This window comes from Nansenia antarctica (genome assembly GCF_963989245.1).
Source record: "Nansenia antarctica genome assembly, chromosome: 10".
Classification (NCBI taxonomy): domain Eukaryota; kingdom Metazoa; phylum Chordata; class Actinopteri; order Argentiniformes; family Microstomatidae; genus Nansenia; species Nansenia antarctica.
The window spans coordinates 1,998,186-2,014,814 of record NC_137680.1 but is presented as its reverse complement, the minus strand read 5'-3'; the positions used below and the strand labels follow the sequence as shown (position 1 = coordinate 2,014,814).

The following is a 16,629-nucleotide window of genomic DNA, read 5'->3' as shown; positions in this document are numbered from 1 at the left end:
TTTTGCCAGCCACTCCTGAACCTACGTTCAAAAGTCAGACACCTGAGGACAATACCAATGATCTATTGCTTCAGTGTCTCATTACAACATCTGCATAGTGCAAATTGTTCAATTCCGCACATGTGAATAGCTAAAAAGTTGTTGATGTGTTGAATATATATTTCAACCACTGTATTGATTCATAAACCTGATGCCATGGGATAGGAACGTCAAATATCTGTTCCCAGTAGTCTTGTGTCCTTTATGGCACAGTGGTCAGTGTTTTTGACCTCAAATGAAACTGATATACTGATCTGATTATGTTTATATATATTTTTCAGCCATTTGTGACACAGTCTGATCATTTGGTCCGCATGTCGGCAACCAATCAAAATGTTCAGACTTTTCTTTTGAAACACGGAACTTTGTTTCAAAGTTGTTGAGAATCACAACACAAACTTGCTAGTCAGGCCAAAATACTGCAACGAAATGGATTCGGTGAGTAATCCCCACTGCTACCTAGTTAACTATAACACTACTTTACATTGTTAGCAGGCTCACAAAACAAGCTGTGCTAGTTGACTAGCGATGTGTCATTGATTTTCAACAACTCTGAAATGTATTCACATTTTTCGAAAGAAAAGTCAGATCTTTACATCGGATCTCGACATGAGGACCAAAGCATTAGAATGTGTCACATTTGTGAATTTAATGCCATCCCACAGTACATTCCTCTTCTTCTAGTGATGTACACTCAAGAGACAGAACATGTTAGTTTGAGATGTTTTATTTGTCATAGGGTTTTCATCTCCAGTACAAAAGGTGGAAGTTGGACTGCTCAGGATGTTGATGAGTTGTCCGACTGTACTGAAGGTACGATGCTGGCATCAGACTTAGTAGCTGGCCATGGTGCTGGTGATCCAGTCATTGAAGATGCAGACCTAGAAGTGAAAAAAGGGAGACATTAGTGGCCAAACCAAGTAGGAAATAATGTGAAAGCGACTTTAATCCAAAAAATCCCAAGATGAAATCTCTTTCCAGTCTCACCTTGGCGTAGACACCAGGGTTACCAGCCTCAGCACAGCCGTAGCCCCAGGACACAACACCCTGCAGCTCACCGTTGCACACCACGGGGCCACCGGAGTCACCCTGAGAGAGAAAGAGATGAAGTAATGGTATTAGATTGGGTTATTCAATATCAAAATCTAAACAATTGACAACTGATGTGCATGTTGCAAAGGATCGTGGACTTCATGTAAAGTCTTCACTGTTGTCAAGTGCGTACCTGGCAAGAGTCCTTGCCTCCCTCCAGGTATCCAGCGCAGAACATGGCGTCGGTGATCATGCCGGAGTAGGCGTTGTCACAGGCTTTGTAGGACAGGGTGGGGATTTCCAGGCACATCAGCTGGTCACCGCTGACTATTAACAGAGAGAAAGGGAGGGATGGATGGATTGAGAGAGGGGAAAGAAGGAAGACAGAGAGAAACGGTTAGATATATTGACACTATGTTTGTAAAGGTAATCTGACCTTCCCTGTCATCTCTATACACACTCATTCATCATGAAGATGATCTACTGCCAAATTAAACCTTTGACCCTTGTGCTGTACTCACCGGAGCTCATGGTGTTGCCCCAGCCAGCGACTGTGCACATGGTGCCAGTGCGAGCACAGCTGGTGGGCAGAGCCACGGTCTGCACGTTGCTGTTGAGTTTGGCTGACTTTTTCAGCTTGATCAGCATGATGTCGTTGTCAATGTTCCAGGAGTTGTACTGGGGGTGACGGATCACTTTAGAGGAAGTGATGAACTGCTCGGTACCCTCATCCACCATGATGTCGTGCTCGCCAAGACGAACCTGAATACGGCTGAAAGAGATAGAAAGAGTCAAAGTAAGAGCAGAGTCAATTGTTTCATGACTTTGTGTGTAACATGAACTTCTGTCCTCTGGTCAGGCCTGGTACATGTTAGTTGTTGTTAAGAAAACACATTATTAAAATGTGTATCCTACAGTACAGTACTTACGACACTGCACCTGCACACGACTTTGTGTGCAACAGTGAAAGAGACGGAGGGATCGAAAAGTGAGGGAAAGGGGTTAGAAGGTGTACACCAATGGTGTGTGCTAATGGTGTAAAAAGGTCAGGTTATTCATATGGGATTTACTTACGACTGGTAGCAGTGAGCAGCAGACACAACCCAGTCCGCGCTGATCAGGGAGCCTCCACACATGTGGTACCCAACGTTCAGGGACACCGTGTGGGCCTGGGAGTGGGCCGCGCACTCATACCCTCCGACGATCTTGTCTTCCTCCGCAACTGAAGATATAGAGAGAAGGCAGTGTTAAACAGACAGTAAAAAGACAGTTTTTTTTTTTAAACTAATGTTTCTCCTGAAGGTTTTTGTATTTGCTCTGTTATATTATATATGAGATATTAACTTTATTTCTGTTTAAGAAATAAGTCTTGCCGTTTTTTTCAATGGCAATATTCATACTCACAAGCGGCTCCGATGAGCAGAACAAAGACCAGAGAAATCATGGTTGCTGTGTGATCCTGTCGATGAGAGGTGTTCACCTGCACCCCTGCTATATATCCACAATCGTGAGAGCCGCCCCGTTCTTTGGGACGAATTAATTGGTCGAGAGATAATCTAAGAGTTAGCTAATCGAAAGCAGTCTATTTAACGGTGGACTGCCAAGGTCAAGAGAATCACATTACACAATCACATTATGTGACAATTGGGCATCCATAGCATCCATTTACTGATCACTTAATATGCAACAGGTAGATGGTTTAGTGAAAATGAAAGGTATCAGACATTAGACAGTATTCGACAATTATATATTATATTGTAAATATAAGTTTATATATTGTAAATATAAGAGTAAATATAAGAGTGCTATGTACAGTAATCTTTTTCTTATTTCAGATAGGCTAGTACTCTCAGGATATGATCAGACTCTATCCTGAACTTAACATGACTGTAACACAGCTGTGACTTGTTTTTCTGGTAAAGTCTACAATATAGAATTTACTCGTCAGATTATCATTATTCTGCTGTGTAAAGCTCAGAAAACTGAAAACTAACTATTTCCTAAGTATGTGCTTTAAAGTTATTCCATAATTGTAAATTATGATTATAACACAGTCATTACACTCTATGCAATTTGTACACTTGTACACTTTAGTAACTAGCCATGGTTCTGGTGAGCCAGTCGTTGAATAGGCTGACCTAGAAGTGGAAAAAGTTAGACATTAGTCCATTAGTAGGAGATGAACCATCAATCTGAATCGGATATTTTCAAGGAAATAATGTGATAGTGATCTGACTTTGGTTGTAAAAAATAACATGAAATCTCTTTTTAGTCTCATCTTGGCGTAGACACAGGGGTTACCAGCCTCGGCACGGCTGTCACCCCAGGACACAACACCCTGCAGCTCTAACAACTATAAACGATGTCTAATATATGTTCTTTAAACTTATACTGTATTTGTAAACTGTCACTGTTTCAATACACCACAACACTGTGAGCAGTTTGCACACAACACTCAGAAATGTACACCGAAGATGTGTAATTTATATAATTCTGGATTGAACAGATTAAAGGGGCAATCTGGGATCCGAAAAGCCCTTTTTTAAATGTTAAATGAATTACATTTAGCCATTGAATCTTGACGAATATTTTTTATTTCATGGATGGCCCGTCGGTCCTTGCATCCATAGCTCTGCCTATGACTTTGAGAGTGGTTACATCTATCCAGCCCCATTCCTCAGCTGTTTACCACAACATGTGGTGGGGAGACTGCTTTGTTATTGTTTTAATTACAGATTGCAGGTTTCCTGGATACAGATTAAGCCTAGTCCTAATTAAATAACATTTTAAATGCTTATGATTAGTTAAAAGAAAATACACTATAATTCACTCACTTCTAGATTTCAACGATTATACATGTTTTAAAAACCAAAGAATGTTTCTTCCAGTCAAAAAAGACTCTCACTGTACACAACATTCTTTGCCCTTGGTTCCTCAACATTGGCATTACAGCATTCAGATACAAAATCACAATAATAATAAGTAAATTAAACAAGTAAAATAAGTAATCCTACAGTAATAAAGTAATAAAGTGACGGTTTTATAGTGGCTTCAAAAAATGCTGTACAAAGTATGATAATATGAAATGCAATGTAATACAGTACAGTAGTTAAGTAGTTTGAGATTCAGAGATTTTAATTTTAAAACTGTCTAAGAAAATTGTTTAATAAATTGTATTTCTTTTTGTACAGGATCTTTATTGTAAGGCCACGTCCCCTGTTTTCCTTGGGCAAAGGCCAGACAGGTTGTGAAAGAACCCACCTGTGAGAAACCCGCTCCAGCCCAGCGGCTTGGCTCCACACCAACACCAAGACCAGGAGATCAGCCCAGGTGGAAACAACACTGGACCAAACCAGAACACGATTGGAACAAAAACACAACAGCAGCAGCTGGGTTTGTCATTATACCTCAGGAGAAGAGTTCCAGTTCAAGTTTAAAAAAGTAATTGTCCTTTTTATGTTTAATGCCAAATTCTGTCGTCAACTAACATTTTACAAGCAATCATAGCACAGCAACAATGAACAAAAAGGACACACATAAAAAGGGTTCTCAAACATTACAATAACAACAAAAAAGTTTGATGAAGCGCTCGTTAATCATATCAGTATGTCCGCAGATGTCCCCAGGTGACTTCCTAAGGTTTGGAGTTCAAGTTCAAGCTGTGTGCAGCCATCGACCAAGATACACATGCTACACGTGATCTATAGTTATATATACATGTAGGTATTTAATTTATATGTATAGTGTATACATATATTAAAATCTATCTATCTGGTGGAAAAAGTCTGGTGGAAAATTAAAATGCAGGAACCTGTCGTTAATTGTGGTATTATGTCAAAACAAAAAGTCTAATTCATTTTAGAGTCTCATGAAGAACATTATCTAATATTAAATAATTCAGATCATACACATCAATATTTGTGCAAATTTCTACAAACAGGTGGAAACAAGACCATGTGTGTGACCCTGGGCATTAATTGATAACAAGTATTCTAATCTGTGTTTTTCCAGGTGTCCTTCCAAACTCTTGGTGATGTTGACTGGTCCACTCAGTTTTATTGGGAGTGGCCTATAGTGGTGTGGAGGCGACAAGACCCAATATATACCAGGGAGCAGGGGAACATCTCTCATCCACTGATCGACTCACACAGCAACCATGATTTCTCTGGTCTTCGTTCTGCTCATTGGAGCCGCTTGTGAGTATAAGCCATAAATGGTGTATGTTATAAGTGTAATTATTAGTGTATGTTATATGTAAGTTATTAATATGAATGTATGCATGCATTGATTGTGTATTACTAAATAGAAATAAAGTTAATATCTCATATAATATAACATAGAGCAAATACAAATATATATATATATATTTTTAAATGGTATTACACTTTTTTACTGGCTGTTTAACACTGCCTTCTCTCTACATCTTCAGTTGCGGAGGAAGACAAGATCGTCGGAGGGTATGAGTGCGCGGCCCACTCCCAGGCCCACACGGTGTCCCTGAACGTTGGGTACCACATGTGTGGAGGCTCCCTGATCAGCGCAGACTGGGTTGTGTCTGCTGCTCACTGCTACCAGTCGTAAGTAAATCCCATATGAATAACCTGACCTTTTAAACCGTTAGCACACACCATTGGTGTACACCTTCTAACCCCTCTCTTTCACTGTTGCACCCAAAGTCGTGTGCAGATGCAGTGTCGTAAGTACTGTACTGTAGGATACAAATGTAAATAATTTGTTTTCTTAACAACAACTAACATGTACCAGGCCTGACCAGGGGACAGAAGTTCATGTTACACACAAAGTCATGAAACAATTGACTCTGCTCTTACTTTGACTCTTTCTATCTCTTTCAGCCGTATTCAGGTTCGTCTTGGCGAGCACGACATCACAGTGACAGAGGGTACTGAGCAGTTCATCACTTCCTCTAAAGTGATCCGTCACCCCCAGTACAACTCCTGGAACATTGACAACGACATCATGCTGATCAAGCTGAGCAAGTCCGCCACCCTCAACAGCAACGTGCAGACCGTGGCTCTGCCCACCAGCTGTGCCGCCACTGGCACCATGTGCACAGTCGCTGGCTGGGGCAACACCATGAGCTCCGGTGAGTACAGCACAAGGGTCAACGGTTACATTGGCCAGTAGATCATCTAGAGTATGTGTATGTGTATAGAGATGATAGGGAAGGGCAGATTACCTTTACAAACATAGTGTCAATATATCTAACCGTTTCTCTCTGTCTTCCTTCTTCCCCCTCTCTCAATCCATCCCTCCCTTTCTCTCTGTTAAAAGTCAGCGGTGACCAGCTGATGTGCCTGGAAATCCCCACCCTGTCCTACGAAGCCTGTGACAATGCCTACTCCGGCATGATCACCGACGCCATGTTCTGCGCTGGATACCTGGAGGGAGGCAAGGACTCTTGCCAGGTACGCACTTGACAACAGTGAAGACTTTACATGAAGTCCACGATCCATTGCAACATGCCCTTCAGTTGTCAATTGTTTAGATGTTGATATTGAATAACCCAATCTAATACCACTACTTCATCTCTCTCTCTCAGGGTGACTCCGGTGGCCCCGTGGTGTGCAACGGTGAGCTGCAGGGTGTTGTGTCCTGGGGCTACGGCTGTGCCGAGGCTGGTAACCCCGGTGTCTACGCCAAGGTGAGACTGGAAAGAGATTTCATCTTGGGATCTTTTGGAATAAAGTCGCTATCACATAATTTCCTACTTGGTTTGGCCACTAATGTCTCCCTTTTTACACTTCTAGGTCTGCATCTTCAATGACTGGATCACCAGCACCATGGCCAGCTACTAAGTCTGATGCCAGCATCGTACCTTCAGTACAGTCGGACAACTCACCAACATCCTGTGCAGTCCAACTTCCACCTTTTGTACTGGAGATGAAAACCCTATGACAAATAAAGCATCTCAAACTAACATGTTCTGTCTCTTGAGTGTACAACACTAGAAGAAGAGGAATGTACTGTGGGATGGCATTAAATTCACAAATGTGACACATTCTAATGCTTTGGTCCTCATGTCGGGATCCGATGTAATGATCTGACTTTTCTTTCGAAAAATGTGAATATATTTCAGAGTTGTTGAAAATCAATGACACATCGCTAGTCAACTAGCACAGCTTGTTTTGTGAGCCTGCTAACAATGTAAAGTAGTGTTATAGTTAACTAGGTAGCAGTGGGGATTACTCACCGAATCCATTTCGTTGCAGTATTTTGGCCTGACTAGCAAGTTTGTGTTGTGATTCTCAACAACTTTGAAACGAAGTTCCGTGTTTCAAAAGAAAAGTCTGAACATTTTGATTGGTTGCCAACATGCGGACCAAAATGTATCAGACTGTGTCACAAATGGCTGAAAAAGATATATAGACATAATCAGATCAGTATATCAGTTTCATTTGAGGTCAAAAACACTGACCACTGTGCCATAAAGGATACAAGACTACTGGGAACAGATATGTGACGTTCCTATCCCATGGCATCAGGTTTATGAATCAATACAGTGGTTGAAATATATATTCAACACATCAACAACTTTTTAATGCAACACATTGCAGCTATTCACATGTGCGGAATTGAACAATTTGCACTATGCAGATTTTGTAATGAGACACAGAAGCAATAGATCATTGGTATTGTCCTCAGGTGTCTGACCTTTGAACGTAGGTTCAGGAGTGGCTGGCAAAAAACGATATTCTAAAAACAATAATCTAAAAATAAGCCTCCAAAAAGCACTATTGGGTGACTTAGTATCTGATGGACAATGATTAAAATTATAATCTTAACAAAAAGATACATTTTAGCTTAAAATCTGTGCAGGCTCTATGAATTGCAAGTTTCAGGAATAATGTGAGACATCATTGAAAAGAAAAAAAGAAAACTCAAGAAACTGCCAATTAAAATGAAACATATCTTGGCATGAACACCAGAAATAATACCAAATACAGTCATGTGAAAATGATAGGACACCCCAAGAGAACCGTTGACTTTTTCAACATATTTAAACATATTCAACATATTGATCTTCATTTTAACAATATTGAGAGATGGAGGTAATATAACTAAACAAATAAAACAAACAAATATTTGTAAAATGTAATTATTAGAAAAACAATTCTCTTGTGAGGAAAAAGTTAGGACCTCCCCACAGTTATTACTACTTAAAAAGCCTAAAATTAGAATCAAGTGAACCACATCAGGTGCAAATGATTACAACATTGTTAGAAAGGATTTTTTTTGGGGAGGAGCTTTTCTTATTTAAACTTCAGACATTTAGTTTGGTTTGCTCTTGATTGTTGAGCGTCACCATTGAGAGATCAAAAGAGCTCCTTCAAAAAGAAGGTTGTAGACGCATATGAGTCTGGGAAGGGATTATAAACATCTCCAAACTATTAGAAATCAGCTATTCCACTGTCCAGATTTACAAGTGAAGAACATTTAAAACATCTGCCAACATGGCCATCAACAAGTTGGGCACCATCCTCATTGACTTCACAGTAATGAACATCTTCATAAGAATAACATTCCCGATAAGTCCAATGATTGCAATGTCCATACATCCACCATGCAATACACCATGCAATACACCATGCAATGTCCATACATCCACCATGCAATACACCATGCAATACACCATGCAATGTCCATACATCCATAGCTTTTGCACAATGCATCTGGTTAGATGACGAACTGTGTTTCATTGTCTTAGTACTTGAATGATGAATGAATGAATGAATGGTCTTTATTGTCATTGATATAGTACAGGTACCATACAACGAAATTTGGGAGGGGGGGGGGGCTCCCCTGGTGCTAGGATTAAAAAAAAAAATAAAAAAAAAAGAAGGGAAAAGAGCTGGTTTACATAAATAAAGGCTATGTACACTATCCACTATACTATACTATACAAATAAAACACTGTGCTGTACTCTATGCTATGCTATAAATATCCTAACATTTCCTATCTCTGAATATTATGTACCCGAGGGTTGTCATATTGCACATAGTGTTATTGCACATTCATTTAAAGTGTCGCAGTTTGCAGGTTTGAAATGTTCACAGTTGTGTTTCAGTATTGCACTTGATTACAATCTAGTAGCTGCCATCAAATTTTCTAGATTGTCCAGGGCCTATGAACCTAGGTCTTTGCTGTGTTCAGGGTCTGAATGGCCCTGGGGTAGAAGCTGAGCTTCAGTCTGTTTGTCCTTGCGGACATGGTCCTGAACCGCCTGCCCGAGGGCAGCCGAACAAAGTGTTCGTTCCCAGGGTGGGATGGGTCTCTGGAGATCTTTGTCATTTGTCAATGACAATAAGGTTGAGAATGTTGATAACGGAGGTATCTGTTTTTGCAAAACAACCCCTCAAATACAGTATGTTGTACAGGTTAATTGGGAATCATATTTAATAGGATCTGTAATTATTAAACAATACTTGGAATGTAATGTACAAGTTGCATATAGTGTATGGTTTAAGGAAAAGGAGAATGTTTCCAATTATGGAATACATTTAAAGCAAACACATTGAAACTAGGTTGTTTTGTTGTTGTGAGAGATTTACACGCAGAATAATGGTACCCTGACTGAGTACATTTTACATTTGTAGACTTTTCCAGAAGAACCCAAAGTGTGGGAAAGACACAGCTGTGTTACAGTCATGTACATTTAGCATACAGTCGGAACATGTCCAGAGATTACCAGCCTACCTTAAATGATGATATGAACAACAGAAAACTAGAAAAGATAGTGTTGTCAAATACTAAGATTTAACCCCTTTCATTTCCTACAGTTTATACCATCTACTGTTACATATTAGGTGATCAGTAACAATAAATTGATTCTGCCCACAATATCTACAAACAGCTGGTCAAAATGTAACAGTGAGTGACGTTTAATACAGCGGAAAAGAGCACATGTGCAGTACATGTAACACTTACTAATCATTAATGCGTTCAATCAAATCCATACTACAGTAGCCTCAAATAAACCCATTATGCACACTATTACTATTATTATTATTATTATTATTATTATTTCTATATTTCTCAAACCATCAGAAGAGCTAGAATGATGATCAAATAATGGGTTAGGGTTAGGGAATGATGTACCAGTTGAGATCAAGTTACAATTACAATGATTTCAATGGAAAAGTAAATGTTCACTTCGAGATTGTCTTGACCTTGGCGGTCCACCATTTGCTTCCCAATGGCTATCTCTTGACCAATGAAATAGTCCCAAAGAACGGGGCGTCTCTCACGATTGTGGATATATAGCAGGGGTGCAGGTGAACACCTCTCATCGACAGGATCACACAGCAACCATGATTTCTCTGGTCTTTGTTCTGCTCATCGGAGCCGCTTGTGAGTATGAATATTGCCATTGAAAAAAACGGCAAGACTTATTTCTTAAACAGAAATAAAGTTAATATCTCATATATAATATAACAGAGCAAATACAAATATCTTCAGGAGAAACATTTGTTTTTCAAAACACAGAAATTGTATTACATTACTGGCTGTTTAACACTGCCTTCTCTCTATATCTTCAGTTGCGGAGGAAGACAAGATCGTCGGAGGGTATGAGTGCAAGGCCAACTCCCAGCCCCACACGGTGTCCCTGAACGTTGGGTACCACTTCTGTGGAGGCTCCCTGGTCAGCGCGGACTGGGTTGTGTCTGCTGCTCACTGCTACCAGTCGTAAGTAAATCCCATATGAATAACCTGACCTTTTACACCGTTAGCACACACCATTGGTGTACACCTTCTAACCCCTTTCCCTCACTTTTCGCTCCCTCCGTCTCTTTCACTGTTGCACCCAAAGTCGTGTGCAGGTGCAGTGTCGTAAGTACTGTACTGTAGGATACAAATTTAAATAATTAGTTTTCTTAGCAACAACTAACATGTACCAGGCCTGACCAGAGGACAGAAGTTCATGTTACACACAAAGTCATGAAACAATTGACTCTGCTCTTACTTTGACTCTTTCTATCTCTTTCAGCCGTATTCAGGTTCGTCTTGGCGAGCACGACATCACAGTGACAGAGGGTACCGAGCAGTTCATCACTTCCTCTAAAGTGATCCGTCACCCCCAGTACAACTCCTGGAACACTGACAACGACATCATGCTGATCAAGCTGAGCAAGTCCGCCACCCTCAACAGCAACGTGCAGACCGTGGCTCTGCCCACCAGCTGTGCCGCCACTGGCACCATGTGCACAGTCGCTGGCTGGGGCAACACCATGAGCTCCGGTGAGTACAGCACAAGGGTCAAAGGTTAAATTTGCCAGTAGATCATCTTCATGATGAATGAGTGTGTATAGAGATGACAGGGAAGGGCAGATTACCTTTACAAACATAATGTCAATATATCTAACCGTTTCTCTCTGTCTTCCTTCTTCCCCCTCTCTCAATCCATCCCTCCCTTTCTCTCTGTTAATAGTCAGCGGTGACCAGCTGATGTGCCTGGAAATCCCCACCATGTCCTTCGAAGTCTGTGACAATGCCTACCCCGGCATGATCTCCGACGCCATGTTCTGCGCTGGATACCTGGAGGGAGGCAAGGACTCTTGCCAGGTACGCACTTGAAAACAGTGAAGACTTTATATGAAGTCCACGAGCCTTTGCAACATGCACTTCAGTTGTCAATTGTTTAGATGTTGATGTTGAATAACCCAATCTAATATCACTACTTCATCTCTCTCTCTCTCAGGGTGACTCCGGTGGCCCCGTGGTGTGCAACGGTGAGCTGCAGGGTGTTGTGTCCTGGGGCTACGGCTGTGCCGAGGCTGGTAACCCCGGTGTCTACGCCAAGGTGAGACTGGAAAGAGATTTCATGTTGGGATTTTTTTGGAATAAAGTCGCTATCACATTATTTCCTACTTGGTTTGGCCACTAATGTCTCCCTTTTTACACTTCTAGGTCTGCATCTTCAATGACTGGCTCACCAGCACGATGGCCAGCTACTAAGTCTGATGCATCGTACCTTCAGCACACTCTGACAACTCATCAACATCCTGAGCAGTCCAACTTCCACCTTTTGTACTGGAGATGAAAGTCCTATGACAAATAAAACATCTCAAACTAACATGTTCTGTCTCTTGAGTGTACATCACTAGAAGAAGAGGAATGTACTGTGGGATGGCATTAAATTCACAAATGTGACACATTCTAATGCTTTGGTCCTCATGTCGGGATCCGATGTAATGATCTGACTTTTCTTTCGAAAAATGTGAATACATTTCAGCGTTGTTGAAAATCAATGACATATTGCTAGTCAACTAACACAGCTTGTTTTGTGAGCCTGCTAACAATGTAAAGTAGTGTTATAGTAAACTAGGTAGTAGTGGGGATTACTCACCGAATCCATTTCGTTGCAGTATTTTGGCCTGACTAGCAAGTTTGTGTTGTGATTCTCAACAACGTTGAAATGAAGTTCTGTGTTTCAAAAGAAAAGTCAGAACATTTTGATTGGTTGCCGACATGCGGACCAAATGATCAGACTGTGTCACAAATGGCTGAAAAAGATATATAGACATAATTAGATCAGTATATCAGTTTCATTTGAGGTAAACACTGACCACTGTGCCATAAAGGACACAAGACTACTAGGAACAGATATGTGACGTTCCTATCCCATGGCATCAGGTTTATGAATCAATACAGTGGTTGAAATATATATTCAACACATCAACAACTTTTTAATGCAACACATTGCAGCTATTCACATGTGGGGCATTGAACAATTTGCACTATGCAGATTTTGTAATGAGACACTGAAGCAATAGATCATCTGTTTTGGTATTGTCCTCACGTGTCTGACCTTTGAACGTAGGTTCAGGAGTGGCTGGCAAAAAACTATATTCTAAAAACAATAATCTAAAAATAAGCCTCCAAAAAGCACTATTGGGTGACTTAGTATCTGATGGACAATGATTAAAATTATAATCTTAACAAAAAGATACATTTTTAGCTTAAAATCTGTGCAGGCTCTATGAATTGCAAGTTTCAGGAACAATGTGAGACATCATTGAAAAGAAAAAAAGAAAACTCAAGAAACTGCCAATTAAAATGAAACATATCTTGGCATGTACACCAGAAATAATACCAAATACAGTCATGTGAAAATGATAGGACACCCCATGAGAACCTTTGTCTTTTTCAACATATTTAAACATATTCAACATATTGATCTTCATTTTAACAATATTGAGAGATGGAGGTAATATAACTAAACAAATAAAACAAACAAATATTTGTGAAATGTAATTATTAGAAAAGCAATTCTCTTGTGAGGAAAAAGTTAGGACCTCCCCACAGTTATTACTACTTAAAAAGCCTAAAATGAGAATCAAGTGAACCACATCAGGTGCAAATGATTACAACATTGTTAGAAAGGATTTTGGAGGAGCTTTTCTTATTTAAACTTCAGACATTTAGTTTGGTTTGCTCTTGATTGTTGAGCGTCACCATTGAGAGATCAAAAGAGCTCCTTCAAAAAGAAGGTTGTAGACGCATATGAGTCTGGGAAGGGATTATAAAGATCTCCAAACTATTAGAAATCAGCTATTCCACTGTCCAGATTTACAAGTAAAGAACATTTAAAACATCTGCCAACATGGCCATGAACAAGTTTGGCACCATCCTCATTGACTTCACAGTAATGAACATCTTCATAAGAGTAACATTCCCGATAAGTCCATTGATTGCAATGTCCATGCATACACCATGCAATACACCATGCAATGTCCATACATCCATAGCTTTTGCACAATGCATCTGGTTAGATGACGAACTGTGTTTCATTGTCTTAGTACGTGTACTTTGTCAATGACAATAAGGTTGAGAATGTTGATAACGGAGGTATCTGTTTTTGCAAAACAACCCCTCAAATACAGTATGTTGTACAGGTTAATTGGGAATATATTTAATTGGATCTGTAATTATTAAACAATACTTGAAATGTAATGTACAAGTTGCATACAGTGTATGGTTTAAGGAAAAACAGAATGTTTCCAATTATGGAATACATTTAAAGCAAACACATTGAAACTAGGTTGTTTTGTTGTTGTGAGAGATTTACACGCAGAATAATGGTACCCTGACTGAGTACATTTTACATTTGTAGACTTTTCCAGAAAAACCCAAAGTGTGGGAAAGACACAGCTGTGTTACAGTCATGTACATTTAGCATACAGTCGGAACATGTCCAGAGATTACCAGACTACCTTAAATGATGATATGAACAACAGAAAACTAGAAAAGATTTCCTACAGTATATACCATCTACTGTTACATATTAGGTGATCAGTAACAGTAAATTGATTCTGCCAACAATATCTATAAACAGCTAGTCAAAATGTAACAGTGAGTGACGTTTAATACAGCGGAAAAGAGCACATGTGCAGTACATGTGACACTTACTAATCATTAATGCGTTCAATCAAATCCATACTACAGTAGCCTCAAATAAACCCATTATGCACACTATTATTATTATTATTATTATTATTTCTATATTTCTTAAACCATCAGAAGAGCTAGAATGATGATCAAATAATGGGTTAGGGTTAGGGAATGATGTACCAGTTGAGATCAAGTTACAATTACATTGATTTCAATGGAAAACTAAATGTTCACTTCGAGATTCTCTTGACCTTGGCGGTCCACGATTTGCTTCCCAATGGCTATCTCTTGACCAATGAAATAGTCCCGAAGAACGGGGCGGCTCTCACCATTGTGGATATATAGCAGGGGTGCAGGTGAACACCTCTCATCGACAGGATCACACAGCAACCATGATTTCTCTGGTCTTTGTTCTGCTCATCGGAGCCGCTTGTGAGTATGAATATTGCCATTGAAAAAAAGGGCAAGACTTATTTCTTAAACAGAAATAAAGTTAATATCTCATATATAATATACCAGAGCAAATACAAAAACCTTCAGGAGAAACATTTGTTTTTCAAAACACAGAAATTGTTTTACATTACTGTCTGTTTAACACTGCCTTCTCTCTATATCTTCAGTTGCGGAGGAAGACAAGATCGTCGGAGGGTATGAGTGCGCGGCCCACTCCCAGCCCCACACGGTGTCCCTGAACGTTGGGTACCACTTCTGTGGAGGCTCCCTGGTCAGCGCAGACTGGGTTGTGTCTGCTGCTCACTGCTACCAGTCGTAAGTAAATCCCATATGAATAACCTGACCTTTTACACCGTTAGCACACACCATTGGTGTACACCTTCTAACCCCTTTCCCTTACTTTTCGCTCCCTCCGTCTCTTTCACTGTTGCACCCAAAGTCGTGTGCAGGTGCAGTGTCAAGTACTGTACTGTAGGATACAAATTTAAATAATTTGTTTTCTTAACAACAACTAACATGTACCAGGCCTGACCAGAGGACAGAAGTTCATGTTACACACAAAGTCATGAAACAATTGACTCTGCTCTTACTTTGACTCTTTCTATCTCTTTCAGCCGTATTCAGGTTCGTCTTGGCGAGCACGACATCACAGTGACAGAGGGTACCGAGCAGTTCATCACTTCCTCTAAAGTGATCCGTCACCCCCAGTACAACTCCTGGAACACTGACAACGACATCATGCTGATCAAGCTGAGCAAGTCCGCCACCCTCAACAGCAACGTGCAGACCGTGGCTCTGCCCACCAGCTGTGCCTCCGCTGGCACCATGTGCACAGTCGCTGGCTGGGGCAACACCATGAGCTCCGGTGAGTACAGCACAAGGGTCAAAGGTTAAATTTGGCAGTCGATCATCTTCATGATGAATGAGTGTGTATAGAGATGACAGGGAAGGGCAGATTATCTTTACAAACATAATGTCAATAATATCTAACCGTTTCTCTCTGTCTTCCTTCTTCCCCCTCTCTCAATCCATCCCTCCCTTTCTCTCTGTTAATAGTCAGCGGTGACCAGCTGATGTGCCTGGAAATCCCCACCATGTCCTTCGAAGTCTGTGACAATGCCTACCCCGGCATGATCTCCGACGCCATGTTCTGCGCTGGATACCTGGAGGGAGGCAAGGACTCTTGCCAGGTACGCACTTGAAAACAGTGAAGACTTTATATGAAGTCCACGATCCTTTGCAACATGCTCTTCAGTTGTCAATTGTTTAGATGTTGATGTTGAATAACCCAATCTAATATCACTACTTCATCTCTCTCTCTCTCAGGGTGACTCCGGTGGCCCCGTGGTGTGCAACGGTGAGCTGCAGGGTGTTGTGTCCTGGGGCTACGGCTGTGCCGAGGCTGGTAACCCCGGTGTCTACGCCAAGGTGAGACTGGAAAGAGATTTCATGTTGGGATTTTTTGGAATAAAGTCGCTATCACATAATTTCCTACTTGGTTTGACCACTAATGTCTCCCTTTTCCCACTTCTAGGTCTGCATCTTCAACGACTGGCTCACCAGCACCATGGCCAGCTACTAAGTCTGATGCATCGTACCTTCAGCACACTCTGACAACTTATCAACATCCTGAGCAGTCCAACTTCCACCTTTTGTACTGGAGATGAAAACCCTATGACAAATAAAACATCTCA

At 40.6% G+C, this 16,629-nt stretch overlaps 4 protein-coding genes across 4 annotated transcripts; 3 read left to right on the top strand and 1 right to left on the bottom strand.

Moving 5' to 3' along the window:
- Positions 1 to 756: 756 nt before the first annotated feature.
- LOC308166506 (trypsin-1-like) lies at positions 757 to 2,553 on the bottom strand. Its single transcript, XM_080540829.1, has 6 exons — positions 2,476 to 2,553; positions 2,146 to 2,293; positions 1,593 to 1,843; positions 1,265 to 1,398; positions 1,027 to 1,128; positions 757 to 920 (listed from the first exon to the last, which is right to left on the bottom strand). Exons 1-6 carry the CDS (start codon positions 2,513 to 2,515, stop codon positions 873 to 875), a joined length of 723 nt encoding a protein of 240 aa, XP_080396955.1. The 5' UTR covers positions 2,516 to 2,553; the 3' UTR covers positions 757 to 872.
- A 2,605-nt stretch (positions 2,554 to 5,158) lies between these two features.
- Positions 5,159 to 7,003, top strand: LOC308166502 (trypsin-1-like). The gene is made up of 6 exons (XM_080540824.1): positions 5,159 to 5,267; positions 5,501 to 5,648; positions 5,925 to 6,175; positions 6,364 to 6,497; positions 6,632 to 6,733; positions 6,840 to 7,003. Exons 1-6 carry the CDS (start codon positions 5,228 to 5,230, stop codon positions 6,885 to 6,887), a joined length of 723 nt encoding a protein of 240 aa, XP_080396950.1. The 5' UTR covers positions 5,159 to 5,227; the 3' UTR covers positions 6,888 to 7,003.
- A 3,357-nt stretch (positions 7,004 to 10,360) lies between these two features.
- LOC308166507 (trypsin-1-like) lies at positions 10,361 to 12,164 on the top strand. Its single transcript, XM_080540830.1, has 6 exons — positions 10,361 to 10,441; positions 10,630 to 10,777; positions 11,079 to 11,329; positions 11,520 to 11,653; positions 11,790 to 11,891; positions 11,999 to 12,164. The coding sequence occupies exons 1-6, from the start codon at positions 10,402 to 10,404 to the stop codon at positions 12,044 to 12,046; spliced, it is 723 nt and encodes a 240-aa protein (XP_080396956.1). The 5' UTR covers positions 10,361 to 10,401; the 3' UTR covers positions 12,047 to 12,164.
- A 2,659-nt stretch (positions 12,165 to 14,823) lies between these two features.
- On the top strand, positions 14,824 to 16,629 carry LOC308166510 (trypsin-1-like). Its single transcript, XM_080540833.1, has 6 exons — positions 14,824 to 14,914; positions 15,103 to 15,250; positions 15,550 to 15,800; positions 15,992 to 16,125; positions 16,262 to 16,363; positions 16,470 to 16,629. The coding sequence occupies exons 1-6, from the start codon at positions 14,875 to 14,877 to the stop codon at positions 16,515 to 16,517; spliced, it is 723 nt and encodes a 240-aa protein (XP_080396959.1). The 5' UTR covers positions 14,824 to 14,874; the 3' UTR covers positions 16,518 to 16,629.